Below are 15,333 nucleotides of genomic sequence, written 5' to 3'. Positions count from 1 at the left end.
CCTGCTCCTTTTTCTTCCACACTCCACCCAGATCTCGTGAAAATAGGAGGAGGTTCTTTTCCCCATCCTTCCTTCCTTCCCTCCCTCTTCTGCTGCTCCCTTTTTCCCCAACTGGTCTGTGGACGCTGCAGAGGGATATCCCCATTGCTCAGCCTCCCAGCAGGGAAGACTTATTGTGATATTATTCATATTTTTGAGTGGGGGAAGGATCTTGCTGGTAAGGTTCTCTGATGGTTCCCAACCATGGGGAAGGACCAGGAACTGCTGGAAGCTGCTCGCACTGGGAATGTGGCTTTGGTGGAGAAACTCTTGGCTGGCAGGAAAGGAGGGCTCCTGGGCAGTGGATCTGGACCTATCCCTCTATCCAACTTGCTGAGGTAGGGATATGATTCCCCGCCAGGCGCTCCTCCTCCTTATCATCCTCCTCATCATTTTCCTCCTCCTCATCACCATCTCCCTCTTCTTTCTCATATTGGCTGGTATTATTCACAAGACCTAGAAATTGTGTTTGGCCTCTTGAGATGTGCAACTGTCCTGTAATTGGGTTGCTGTGAGTTTTCTGGGCTGTATGGCCATGTTCCAGAAGCATTTTCTCCTGACGTTTTGCCTGCATCTATGGCAGGCATCCTCAGAGGTTGTGAGGTCTGTTGGAAACTATGCAAGTGGGGTTATATATCTGGAATGTTCAGGATGGGAAAGAGAACTCTGGTCTGTTTGAGGCAGGTGTGTATGTTTCAATCAGCCACATTGATTAGCATTTAATAGCCTTTCAGTTTCAAGGTCTGACAGTTTACTGCCTGGGGAATCCTTTGTTGGGAGGTGTTAGCTGGCCCTGATTGATTCATGTCTGGAATTCCTCTGTGGTGTTCAATGCTATATCAGTGCTAATCATGGTGGCCAATTGCCACATGCACACTTGCCTCAAACAGACCAGAGTTCTTTCTCCCACCCTGAACATTCCAGAGATATATAACCCCACTTGCATAGTTTCCAACAGACCTCACAACCTCTGAGGATGCCTGCCATAGATGCAGGCAAAACGTCAGGAGAAAATGCTTCTGGAACATGGCCATACAGCCCAGAAAACTTACAGCAAACCTGTGATTCTGGCCATGAAAGCCTTTGACAACACATTGTCCTGTAATTACTGTACTTCAAAGTCCCTGGCTTGGATGACATTAACACAGTTATGTTGTGCCCCCCTCCCTTCAATGCGTCAGCAGGTGCTTGGTTTTGCTTTGAGACTTGCTCTGGTGCAGAACTTTAGCATATATAGATGACACATTGCTATGAATCCTTTTGTGTTTTCTTTTTATGACAAATGATAAGAGCTAACTACTGCATATATATAGTTGCATAGTAAATTGGTATGTGTGTTCCCCCCAAGCTTATGTTTACATCTCTCCTTTGAAGGAGAAAGAAATGTCTCTCATTAGTAAGACAGTATTGCGAAGGAATGTGAACCTCCTAATGAGAGATCTGCTACATAGAGTAAGTGTGAAATGTATGCAGCAGGTGCTCTGTATTTCAAAACTACAGTACTGTATATGATAATGAGCTACTAAGCAGTTATAGATAAAGGGAGGGTGACTTCTTATTCAGATAAGCCTCATATTATATGTATTTAATTTTAGGCATTAATAATGGAACATTAAGTATAATTCTTCGGCTTGTGAGAAGAATATCTTTCACGGGCATTTGCCTTTTGTCAAATAAAAGGTCTGCAGCACTCAGCTCTTCTATTAGGACTACAGCAGACAAGAGCACAGCAAGGCAAAATGAATTGACATGCTATTGACCTAAAACTTAAACTAATGAGTAAGTGTGTTCCACTGAAAAAAGGCATGCTCTGAAGTAACGAAAATTGTTTCAGTGACAGGCAAAAAGGCTCTGGTAGTTTTTCAGGATTCTCTATAGTAACAAGTTTAATATTTTCTCCAACTCACAGTATCTTTGCACAAAGGAATATTAAACACATTATTCCCTTTCTCGTTACATTATTAAAATTTCAAATGAGTAGTGTTTGAGATGGCTGTAACAATTGGATAATAACATGCTCAAAATTTCATAGTGACACAATTAGCATCTCTCTTTATTATAGTCTGCACCATTCTTCTATGTTTACTCGCTTAGGATACATTTCATAGAGCAACGGTTTAAGTGTTTACAATTTATGTTCATCTGTTTGCTCACTTTTAATAACAAATGATGGAAGAGCTTCAGTTACCATATTACATAGTACCATATTACATATATAGAAAATTGATTACTGAAGCTGAAAGTTAGATTTATAAGCCTTCTTTTTAGTAGAAGTTTCACTAGTTTTATCATACAGAACAGTTGCATTATACTTCCCCCACCCCAGCCTCAGAATCTTTTAAAAAGCTTGGAAAGAGTATTTAAAAAAGGACAAAAGACAACTTTTAAAGTGCATATATATATTCATTTCTGATCCGGCCAATATCAAGTATTTAGTTAGCAAAGGAAAAAAGAAAGATATACATTTCAGTTACTACCATCTAACACTAATTTCTTGAAAAGTCAGACCTGGCTGCTACAGCACAAATGTGGCAAGAATGTAATAAAACACAACAATGTAAAAACAAATCTATGAAACATATTAAAATCACATTAACAATAAAAAATAGTTGGATAAAAACCTGGGAAAGCTCATAAAAATGAACTGGGCCAGAGAAAGTGCATACAGTGAGGAATGTGAACACATTTTGGAACCAAATAGCTTAAATGTCTGAATATTATATGAATGGGTAAACTCTGAATACCAGAGTTTTACAAGCAGCATAAGGGGAAAAAATCCCCTTCAACACAGATTTCTGGTGATACTATATTACAGAACTTAGAAGCAAGCTATGAGACCCAGAAATTAGATGATTCTATATGCAAAAAGAAATAAAGCTACACAAAAGTATTTATTTTATGAATCTACTAAAGAAAATGTATTGTTAGTCCAATGATGGCAACAAATATCAGTGTCTGATGCCAGATCAGTGACAGAGAAGAAATTTGATCCTGGATGAACAAGGTGACATAGCTTGCCACAAGATTTTGAACACTACATCAGACATCCAGTGGATGGACAGGTGATTTGCAGTGATTGTTATGAATCCATTTCTCAGTTGATGTGCTTACATACTAGAGTCATGTCCCTTGTAGCTGTTGAAAGTAGCTCTAGAGAGATTGGTGGATTGGATAAGGGAAATAGTGAATTCCTCACTACAACAAGGCAAGCTTCCATCTTTTCTAAAAGGCTATAGTGAGGCCAATGTTGAAAAATCCTCTCTTGAACTCACCAGACTGAAGAACTGTTGGCCTCCATCCTGAGATATCCCTCAGGGTTCAGTGTTGTCCCTTGTGTTAATATTTATATGAAACTACTAGGAGATGTCATTTAGAGTTTTGAGGTTCAGTATCATAGGTTCAGTACCATCAATACGCTAATGATACACAACCCTATTTCTCCTTTCCATCCAATAACAAGGAAGCTATTTCTGTACTAAACCGTTGTATGCTATCAATAATGGAATACATGAGGCCAAACAAATTTAAATTTAATCCAGACAAGATAAAAGTCTTGCTGGTCAGCTGGAAAGCTCTACGAGTAGGGATTCAGTCTGTACTGGATCAGGTTACAGTCCCCAAGAAATTTCAGATTTACAGCTTGGAAATGCTTTTACACTTGGACCGAAGCCTGGATGCCCATATTTCAGCTGTGTTTAAGGCTAAATCTACACTGCCCTATATTCCAGGATCTGATATCAGATTATCTGCTTATCCCAGATTATCTAGCAGTATAGACTCGTATAATCCAATTTAATATTTATATGGGATATGAGGCAGAGTAGATCCAGCCAAGGAGTTCATTATCACTGTTAAAACTACTGGACAAGCTTCACCAATTCCTTGAGAAGTCAGACCTGGCTGTTACAGCACAAATGTAGCAAGAATGTGATGTGGTTTGATAAGATCCTAAATTTGATCATATCACACATATGGTAAAATTGCCCCACACTTCTTCCAAGTTAAAACATGGAGTGAGTTCAGGGTGCATTGGAGATGGGAGAAGTTGCACAGTCTGTAGTATGTTGGTGAAAAACAATGATAAGAAAGATCCATCAAACTGCCACAAAAGAAGAAAAAGCACAAATGCTTTGTAGTATCTTTCAGAACTCACAAGAGTTCCTTGTCAAAGAGAACAACATTACCAAGTCTGAGTCTAAAAGCAAGAAACTTTCTCCTTATATTTATGGTCTAAATCCCTTCCCATAGAATGATGTTATCACTGATCTTCTTGCAGCTGGTTCATGAGCCATTTGAACCTTTGTCCACTGCTGATGAACATGTACTCACCTTGAAAGTGTGGCACTTGCATTGCTATCACCTCTGCAAGGAGTGCAGTTGAGCTCGTGGCATTCCTACAGGCGAGCCTTTTCTTGTATTCCATTGGAGTCCTAAGACCAAACACCTCTTCCTTAACAAAAGTAGTGTCAGAATAGATTGTTTGTTATGGGGGTCCTTGAAAAAGTCAACAAGTGTCAGCACAACATTTTTCTTAAAAGATTTTTTTAAGATCATCCGGTTGATTTAAGAATTGGCTAATGTGCCTATTCATGAAGCACATTCACGTTGTCATTGACAGATCTGATATATGGAATACCATTACCTGATCTTTGAAAGGCCACTATATGGTCACAACCATCCACATGTATTCATCATTTATAAACTGGACTGCAAATCTAGAGCACATGCTAATTTTGGTCATACTGCCTCCTATTCTTCAGTAACCTGTCCCTCCAAACATTTGTAAAGTTGCTTAGAAGTAACTGATATTTTGAGTAATCGTTTATGCCAGTGGTTTTCAGCCTTTGGTCCTCCAGGTGTTTTGGACTTCAATTCCCAGAAATCCCAGTTAGTTTACCAGCTGTTAGGAATTGTGGAAGCTGAAGTCCAAAACACCTGAAGGACCAAAGGTTGGGAACAGCTGATCTATGCTTTCACAAGTCCTGTATCAAGGTGGATTTTAAAATTGTTGACAGTGGCTGTGCAGGTGGGGACATGCATGGTAGGCAGAAGGGGATATATTTACCAGCCTACTCAACTGTAGAACTTTCCAATTTGTTTGAGAGCACAGATGACCACTTGAAGAAGTTATAAGTAGGCAACTTATTCTTATATTTTGGACCCATTCTAGATTAAAATTCCAAGTACCATTCTATTTTTATATTTTTGCAAGAGGATGAAAGTGTTGTACTTTGAGATACTATTACACTGGGAATAAAAACTTCCCAACTGTGACAAAGAATGGATTTCACTGGTCTGCCTTCCACTGAGAAGGCAACAAAATAAGTAACAGCTTAGCGTCAACTTTGAATGATGTGGTGGTGTGTATGCAAGGATTGTTAATGTTTCTATATGTAATTAATAGTTTTGAGACTGGAGTAATTAATGTGTTAAGATTTACTTTTAAGAATTATGAATCATATTGGATTCATTCAATTTTTCCCTAGATATTACTATGATATAATGAAAAGCATATAAACCACTAATATGCTGGATAGCATTAGATAAAGCAAAGTGCTATGTGCAAGAGACAAAAGTTATTCTATAGTGCAAGTCAATTCAAAAGCCTTTATTGTCTGGTTCTTCAAAATGGGATGGATTGAGGATTGAGGGCATCTCTAGATGTTAGGTATTGTTTGAGGCATAGGAACACTGTGACTTGCTTCAGATAAAATGCCAAATCATAGTTTATAATTTAATAAGCAAGTTATAGTAATGTGATTTATTTCCTACTTTCTTTATTCTGCACCATAGGGAAGACTTGAACAATAATGAGATATAGTTTATATTGAATGTCATCTATATATTTAATTAGATAAATTTGCCTCATCTAGACTACAAACTATATATTTCTTCAATATCAACAAATTACATTATTAATGAACATACCCATAAATATATTAAATATTATGCTGGCACCCCTAACTACCAGCATACCAAAAACTTTTTATCTTTCTCCTGTAACCTTTTGTACTGTTTGAAAATGGTCTGCAAACTCTCCAGGTGTGCACCCTGTGTTTGTGAGGGGCTGCAATGGAGAAGTAATGGGAATAACCCTTTAATTTTGGCCTTATCTATACAGTTATATTATAAACTATAAAACCTGTCTTCAGATAGTTTTCTGTTATAGTTATGGTCACTTGAACGAAGCCATTAGGCACTTGAAGTAATTACAGACACATAATGGCAATTACCTTGTCAAATAAAATTGTATTCACATTACGCCTTAGAGCTATATACATAGTAATGATAATACCTATAAGAAATTTGCAACTATGCTAATTTAGATGGATGTTTATTATATTATTATATTAATAAGTTAATTAAAATGTGTTTATTTTAAATTTGTTTCTAATTTTGATTTGCAATATATTCTTAATGTTTTATATATAGTAGACCTTTCACATTGCTGGGTCAGGGGTACAGGAACTCCACAAAAATATAAAAAGCAACGAATTAAAACAATACTATTCCTTTTACCTGATAGAACACCTTTCTACCCTGTTTCCCCGAAAATAAGACATCCCCGGAAAATAAGACCTAGTAGAGATTTTGCTGAATTGCTAAATATAAGGCCTCCCCCAAAAGTAAGACCTAGCAAAGTTTCTGTTTGGAAGCTGCCCGGCGCCTGCCAAACAGAACACCAGAGCATGCAGAATTGGTAAATGTACATACCAGTTGTACATGAAAATAATGGTAGTAACAAGAAATTCTTGATAGGATTCACAGTTTGTCTGATTATGTTGGTTTGTGATGACAACTACTGTATAGTATATAATATATATTTTTTTGTTCAACAATACATGTGAATTCTTCTTAATTGAAAAATAAGACATCCCCTGAAAATAAGACTTAGCATATCTTTGGGAGCAAAAATTAATATAAGACACTGTCATATTTTCGGGGAAACACGGTAGAAATCAGTTGTTTTCCAGTACTACTCTCTAGGTGTTTGAAGTGTGATTTGATGGTCAACCTCTGGCAGAGACTGACTATAGAATCACACTGGAGGACCTATAAATGCACAGAGATTTTTTTTTTTTTGGAATCACTAAGTCCTCCAAGAGGACTCTGTGGTCAAATTCCTGTTGAATTTGACCATAGAGTTGCACTGGAGGACCTAAAGATTTCTAAAGATAACATATTGATCAAATCCATAAAAGTTACACCTGTGAATGTGGAGACCTCACTCTATGTATATGCACACATACGCACAAATCTTGATGTAGTTTCAGTAGATCATCTATGATCTGTTTCTGATTATCTGTGTAGTGAATCTATTGAATCATAGTTGTATCTATTAGTGATCATTGTTTGAACAACCAAGTAACCTTAGGCCAGATTGATGTCGATATTAAAGACACTCTTTTAATATTTTATTATTCAAGTTACATTATTACATCAAGGATTTAGAGAGAATGTTGTGGGTACTACTCCTATACTGCTACTCATCTCCACAGTTGTCCTGATCTCATTCTTTGCATTCCCCTATGGTCTTTATTAGGGTCAGTCAAAATTTAAATCCATGCATTGGATCTGCACTTTATTTTCCTGTGCAGTCTATTTTGTTGTTGTTTATTCGTTCAGTCACTTCTGACTCTTCATGATCTCTTGGACCAGCCCACTCAGTCTATACCGATCAATATATGTTTTAATCTGATAGTAGAGATACAGAATTTAGAATTAGTTCAGACATGGAAGATGTTTCGACATAGTCTGGGATTATGTTGCCTTTATTTTTTCTTTAATAACACAGCTGACCATATTCAGTAGAGCCCCATTCCCTTGTGTAGTGTTTTCAGTGGTTAGAGAAGTGTCATGGATAGTAGAGCAGAGGTTCTCAACCTGGGGTCCCCAGATGTTTTTGGCTTTCAACTTCCAGAAATCCTAACAGCTGGTAAACTGACTGGGATTTCTGGGAGCTGTAGGCCAAAAACATTTGGGGACCCCAGGTTAAGAACTGATTTTGTAGAGGCTGATTTTGTCCCATTTTCTATCTTCTCTTTCTCCCTTCAATTGTTATGAACTTTGTACCTCGTCACATGGAGGTCCTTAATGCAGGGAATCCATAAGGCAGTAGGGCAAATTGTGGGGCAGAGAAGCAAATCCATTGCACAGCACCTCGCATCTTCCACATTACCCGGTTGTCCATCACATGCTGGAAAGCATACCTTTCCGGTTTGCTCCTGCACTGTCCCCAGCATTTTCAGTCTGAACATGGGTAGTCTCCCATGTTTAAAGTTCCCCGTGCTAGAACAGTTAGCTGACACAGCCAGCATGGAACCTCACCAGAAGAAACTGCAACTCTTATGGTTACATAGCATTGAACCAGGCTGTCTCAAACTGCATTAATTCTACAGTATAGATGCACTCTGACTTTCAAAGTACAAAAGTAGTTTGAACTGAATTATTTTAGCAACAGGGGCAGGGAGAATCAGTTTTCCCTATAAACTCAGGTAAAAGCAAACTGTTGCAGCCTCTCTTAGTTTGTGTGTTGATCTTATTAATAACTTTTGCTATCTTGACCACCCACTATTATTGCATGACGGGTATGAACTGATACAGTCTTCATATCATACATATTCCTGTTTAAAATGACTTCCTTAATTTTTATTTTTAAAATTTATTCCTAATTATGTTTAACTATTCCTTTTATTAGCTTTATTTTTGTCTTTAGATGACAAAAATATCACATTCAAATGTGTTTTTCTGTATATAAAATTATATTTGGTGCTGGTGTTTATATCATAGTAATATATAAGTAGTTTTACAAATTGACTTACTGATTCAAATTGTAATAATACCATGGAGTTTGTGTTTTCTTTGCAGCATTTGGCGAGGACCAAACATAAATTGCACGGATGCTTCAGGGTACACTGCTTTACATCATGCAGCCTTAAATGGTCACAAGTAAGTACCAGATGCATTTATTTTATTTTTCTACTTGTACAAAGTTCAGAAACAGTCATATATATGTGTATATAATAAAATGTCATTGTTTCCTCTGCTTATATTGCCTGTCCAGTGGCAGAAACCATCTTTATTTTCATGTATACAAATTAATTTTATTCCTTTGGGACCAAGATTTATGTTTGTTGTTTTATGCTCTCAATTTGTTTCTGATTTATGGCAATCCCAGGGCAACCCTCTCCTAAAGTCATCTTGGTAAGTGTCAAGGACAGAACGCCACAAGATTCAAAGTAACAGAGTTTATTAGATTACAGAACTCAAAAATGCCCGTAAAACACAAGGGCCAGGCAGTTTTTGCCTTTAGGAGCAAAAAGGGGCAAAAGTAAATGTTCAAAAGATAAACCGGATTAAACCGGAGTTTAATCCGGGTAAAAACAAACTGCTTGCTTCAGCCTGGGTATAAACGAAACGAAAGCCAAGGAACAAAAGATACAAAGAATGCAACTAATTGGCAGCAGATTCCTCTCTGCTGCCAACACTGTGCTTAGAGTAACTTGCGTCGCTCCCCCACACACACAGCAGACAGGATCTCCAACACGAGTAAATCAGCCAAGGATTGTAGCAGTTGAGTAGACCAGTTCCGTTCCGTAGATCAAAGCCAGAAGCAGACGTTTGTAGTTTTTCCAAGTCCAAGAAGGGGGGAAGCCAAGCCGTGGTCAGTTCAGTCCGAGTTCTCAAAGCAGGAGATGGCGTCCGTCAAGAAGACGACGGAGGGTCAAGCTAATAAGAGTAAGCACAGGTTTGCACAAACAAATGCCCACACAATCCCTCCCGCCGTCTGACCCTGGATTCCAATCAACTTACGTCACAGCACAGGAAAGCACACAAGTCTTCAGGGAAGCGTCCCACACATACACGGATCCCAAGCGTTTGCCCAGATTACCTTGCCCAACGCAATTTGCAATTGCTCCCAAGCCCCATTTTATGCCAGTTACAAATCTTCATCACTGTCAGCTGTCCTCCTTAACCCGGGCGTTTCCTCATCACTTTCCTCGTCAGAGCTGGAACACCTCTGACTACGCCCAACAGCATCTCCAGCTGTGGATCCCGTCCCATCCCTCCAGCTAAACCATGGGTCTAATCCTGAAGGTCCCCATTCATCTTCTGTCCCATCATGGCCAGTGGCACCCACTTCCTCCCTTACCCGAGTCCAATCCATCTCATCCTCCTCTGAGCTAACCAGCCCCTCCTCCATTCTCTCCGTAAACCCTTCGAAAGACTCCTCGTCAGATGGTGCTGCAAATATGTCTCGCAGTCTTTTTCTCTCTCGCTCCTCGAGAGTATCTGACTCTCGAGGAGTCTTACGCCCACGTCTGTCAGTAACAGAGCCATGAGGCTCAATCATAACACTATCCCCTCTCACAAAGGCCTCCTCCCCCGATGGCGGAGAAGTGGCAGTGATACCCTCCGCTATAGCACCACGACGACTAGAGGTATCAAGTTTCAACAGCGAACGATGAAAGACTGGATGGACCTTTAAACTAGACGGTAAACGCAAACGAAACGCAACAGAAGAAATCTTTTTAACGATAGGAAAGGGACCCAAATACCGAGGCGCAAACTTTCCCCCAGCCTGTTTAATATGTTTGGAAGATAACCACACCAAATCCCCTTCTTCCAACTCCTCCCCTGCCTGCCTGTGGCGGTCAGCCTGAATCTTCTGCGTTGCCTTAGCTTCCAACAGTAAGCGACGGGCAACATCATGCAATGCAGCCATTTCCGAAGAGCGGTACACAGGGTCCGAAGAGACCACATTGGTCGACGGCGCCACACCTCCCCGTGGGTGAAAACCATAAGTTAGCTCAAATGGCGTATGCTGACTAGACGTGTGCACCGCATTGTTGTAAGCAAATTCCGCCACCGGTAACCACTTTACCCAAGCCGTGGGTTGATCTAAACAAAAACAACGCAGATACTGCTCTAAGAGCCCATTAACCCGTTCCGACTGTCCATCCGTTTGCGGATGGAAAGCTGAAGACACGTTTAACTTAGTCCCCAAACACTCATGGAAGTGTTTCCAAAAGCGTGACACAAATTGCGGAGCCCTATCTGAAATAATCACCTCGGGTGCTCCGTGCAAACGATAGATGTGCTTTGTAAATAGTAAGGCCAACGTAGGGGCCGCCGGAATGGTTGAACAAGGAATAAAATGAGCCAGTTTACTAAATAAATCCACCACCACCCAAATACAAGTATAACCCCCAGACTTAGGCAAATCTGAAATAAAATCCATGGAAATGATTTGCCATGGCCTCTCCGGAACAGGTAAAGACGATAACAACCCTCTAGGGCGCCCAACAGGCGTCTTACTCTGCTGACAAACGGCGCAGCTGTCACAAAAGCGCAGAATGTCTTGCCGCATCTTTGGCCACCAGTAGCTCCTGGTGATAAGCTGTACGGTCTTGAACCTGCCAAAGTGCCCAGCCATGGGTTCGTCATGGTGGGCTCTAATCACCTCCAACCTGAGGGTCCCTACTGGTACGTAAACCTGCCCCCTACGCACCAATACCCCGTCTTGATCCTGGAGATGCGGCAGTATGGTACGGTTACCTGCAGAGAGCAGCATCAGTTGCTCCTGAGTCCACACATCATCCTTCTGAGCCTCAAGGATCTGGTCATGTAACCCAAGCTCATTATCTACAACACACAGAGAGGCAGTAGGCAAGATGGTCTGACATACTACCTGCTCATTGGTCTTAAATTCCGGCTTGCGGGATAAAGCATCGGCCCGCAAGTTTGCCTTCCCCTCCACGAACTGCACCTTGAAGTTAAACCTGGAGAAAAACAAAGCCCAGCGGATTTGACGCTGGTTTAACTTCTTTGCTGTTTGCAAGTGCTCTAAGTTCTTGTGATCAGATCTGACCACGATCTGGTGCCGTGCCCCTTCAAGCCAGTGCCGCCACACCTCAAACGCCACCTTAATCGCCAACAACTCCTTCTCCCATATGGTATAGTTCTGCTCGAAGGGTGTTAGTTGCCGCGAGTAAAATCCACAGGGACGCAAGGTCCCTGAGGAATCCTTCTGAGACAATACAGCCCCCAACGCGTAGCTAGAAGCGTCCGCTTCTACCACGAACGGTCTGTCAACATCAGGATGGGTTAGTATGTTGTCCGATTGAAAACTAGACTTTAGTTGTAGAAACGCCTCGTGAGCTTCCCGCCCCCACACAAATGGCTGTTTCTTGCGCAGAAGCTGCGTCAAAGGTACCGTGAGCTTTGCAAAATTCGGAATAAACTCCCGGTAGTAATTAGCGAAACCCAAGAACCTTTGTACATCCTTCTTAGTCTTCAGCTCCTGCCATGAGTTGACGGCGTCAACCTTATGTGGGTCCATTTTAAGTTCCCTACCTGACACTACATGACCTAGGAACTCCACTTCAGGCACATGAAAGACGCACTTGGAAGCCTTGGCGAAAAGCCCATTAGCCCGCAGTCGGTGCAGAACCTGCTTGACATGTTGACGATGTTCTTTCTCGTCCTTAGAAAAAATCAAGATATCATCCAAATAAATCACTAAAAATTGGTCAATTAGGTCCCTGAACACATCGTTCATGAACCTCTGGAATACCGCAGGAGCATTACAAAGCCCAAAAGGCATGACTCGGAACTCGTGGCATCCGAAACACGTGTTAAATGCCGTCTTCCATTCATCCCCTTCCCGTATACGGATTAAGTTATAGGCCCCCCGCAGGTCAAGCTTGGTAAAGACCTTAGCCCCTTGCACCCTTGATAACAGTTCCGAGATTAAAGGCAGCGGGTACCTATCCCGAATGGTGTATTTGTTTAGGATCCGATAATCGCAGACCAACCTAAGTTCCCCAGTCTTTTTGGCTACAAAGAATACCGGTGCCGCAGTTGGAGAACTAGATGGGCGAATAAACCCCTTGGCTAAATTTTCATCTAGAAACTCCCGCAAAGCTTGCCTTTCCGGTACAGTCAAGGCATACAGCCTCCCTGCTGGCAGTTTCGCACCTTCTGCCAACTTGATGGCGCAATCATATGGCCTGTGCGGTGGTAATTTGTCCGCTTCTCTTTTACAAAATACATCAGAGAACTCCCCATACTCAGCAGGCACTCCCTCCATATCAGAATGAGTAACATTTAGAGTGCAACAATCCTGCCTCTTTAAGATCACTTTACGTGTTGCCCAATCTACTTGTGGGTTTACTACAGCTAGCCAATCCATCCCCAGGATCACATCATATCTAGGCAAGCTCGTAATATCCCACACAAACGTTCCCGTTACTCCCTGCACCTCCCACGTTACTGCTGAGGTTTCATGGTTAACCACCCCAGTCTCCAGCAGTCTCCCATCTGCTCCTTCCACCCACACGTCGCATGCCTTGCGCACTCTAGGAATGCCATGCTTCTTAGCAAACTCAATATCTACATAGGAGACCGTAGCCCCTGAGTCCAGCAGTGCCAAAGTAGAAACAAGTTCCCTTCCCCCAACAGATAATGTAATGGGTACGAAAACATGCTTCCTCCCCTCAGTTGACTGCTTGAGGAGCCCTAGTGCGTTGGACTCACGTCGCACTAGGGCTGGCCTTTTCCCGAAAGCTGGGAAGGTTTCACATTACAATTTTTGGCAAAATGCCCAGCATTCCCACAGTACAAACACAAGCCCAGCTGCCTCCTACGGCTCTTTTCCTCTGTAGACAGCTTTTTAAAGACCCCAAGCTCCATGGGCTCTTCCCCCATCACCACAGGTGCCCTGGTTACATGCATGGGTGGCGCACACATTGCTTTTGAGTGTTTACAAGCCTCGAACCTTGCGTCTAAACGCAGCACCTTAGCTACTAAGGCGTCCCAGCTTTCAGCCGGCTCCAAGCGTGCTAATTCATCCTGGAGCATATCACTTAACCCGGCAGTAAATAAAAGCATGAATGCATTTTCCCCCCAATCCAGCTGGTGGCGATACAGGTTAAACTTATTTAAGTAATCCAAAACAGTCCCCTTTCCCTGTTTCAACCGATACAGAGCCCACCCAGCGTTCTCCGTGCGGAGAGGATCCCCAAAAGTATCAGTTAACAACTTTTTGAAATTATTCAAATTGTCCTTGACTGGGTCATTTCCCAAAATTAAATTAGTGGCCCATTGTCCTGCGGGACCGGTCAACAAACTCAAAATAAAGGCCACCTTGCTAGTGTCTGTAGGAAAAGCATGAGCACTGAGCTGAGAAAAATAAAGCTCCACTTGTGCCAAAAAGGTTGGCAACTTGCACCTGGTTCCGTCAAAGCGTTCAGGAGTCAAAACATGTCCTTTCACAGCCTGAGCTGTTTGGATAACGGTAAAAGCCGTTTGCAATTGGTCTACTTTGGCCCTTAACTCATCCATCGTCTTCCTGACGGGTTTATTGCTGCAATAAACTTTTTATGGGCGTTGGGCAATCTGTCAAGGACAGAACGCCACAAGATTCAAAGTAACAGAGTTTATTAGATTACAGAACTCAAAAATGCCCGTAAAACACAAGGGCCAGGCAGTTTTTGCCTTTAGGAGCAAAAAGGGGCAAAAGTAAATGTTCAAAAGATAAACCGGATTAAACCGGAGTTTAATCCGGGTAAAAACAAACTGCTTGCTTCAGCCTGGGTATAAACGAAACGAAAGCCAAGGAACAAAAGATACAAAGAATGCAACTAATTGGCAGCAGATTCCTCTCTGCTGCCAACACTGTGCTTAGAGTAACTTGCGTCGCTCCCCCACACACACAGCAGACAGGATCTCCAACACGAGTAAATCAGCCAAGGATTGTAGCAGTTGAGTAGACCAGTTCCGTTCCGTAGATCAAAGCCAGAAGCAGACGTTTGTAGTTTTTCCAAGTCCAAGAAGGGGGGAAGCCAAGCCGTGGTCAGTTCAGTCCGAGTTCTCAAAGCAGGAGATGGCGTCCGTCAAGAAGACGACGGAGGGTCAAGCTAATAAGAGTAAGCACAGGTTTGCACAAACAAATGCCCACACAATCCCTCCCGCCGTCTGACCCTGGATTCCAATCAACTTACGTCACAGCACAGGAAAGCACACAAGTCTTCAGGGAAGCGTCCCACACATACACGGATCCCAAGCGTTTGCCCAGATTACCTTGCCCAACGCAATTTGCAATTGCTCCCAAGCCCCATTTTATGCCAGTTACAAATCTTCATCACTGTCAGCTGTCCTCCTTAACCCGGGCGTTTCCTCATCACTTTCCTCGTCAGAGCTGGAACACCTCTGACTACGCCCAACAGCATCTCCAGCTGTGGATCCCGTCCCATCCCTCCAGCTAAACCATGGGTCTAATCCTGAAGGTCC

The 15,333-nt window shown here is 41.9% G+C and overlaps 1 protein-coding gene across 8 annotated transcripts in view; it reads left to right on the top strand.

Moving 5' to 3' along the window:
* Positions 1–22: 22 nt before the first annotated feature.
* anks1b (ankyrin repeat and sterile alpha motif domain containing 1B) overlaps positions 23–15,333 on the top strand; it is a 444,290-nt gene continuing 428,979 nt past the window's right edge. For all 8 annotated transcript variants that reach the window (XR_010006296.1, XR_010006295.1, XR_010006294.1 and 5 more), the window contains exons 1-2: positions 23–377; positions 8,908–8,988. Coding sequence is in view for 5 of the 8 variants with exons in the window: in XM_062980966.1 (XP_062837036.1) it covers positions 244–377; positions 8,908–8,988 (215 nt within the window). In the remaining 3 variants the exon portion in view is untranslated. The remainder of the gene's footprint in view (positions 378–8,907; positions 8,989–15,333) is intronic.

Source organism: Anolis carolinensis, chromosome 5 (genome assembly GCF_035594765.1).
Source record: "Anolis carolinensis isolate JA03-04 chromosome 5, rAnoCar3.1.pri, whole genome shotgun sequence".
NCBI classification, from domain to species: Eukaryota; Metazoa; Chordata; class Lepidosauria; order Squamata; family Dactyloidae; genus Anolis; species Anolis carolinensis.
The sequence above is the reverse complement of the archived record's forward strand: the minus strand, read 5'-3'. Positions and strand labels throughout refer to the sequence as shown.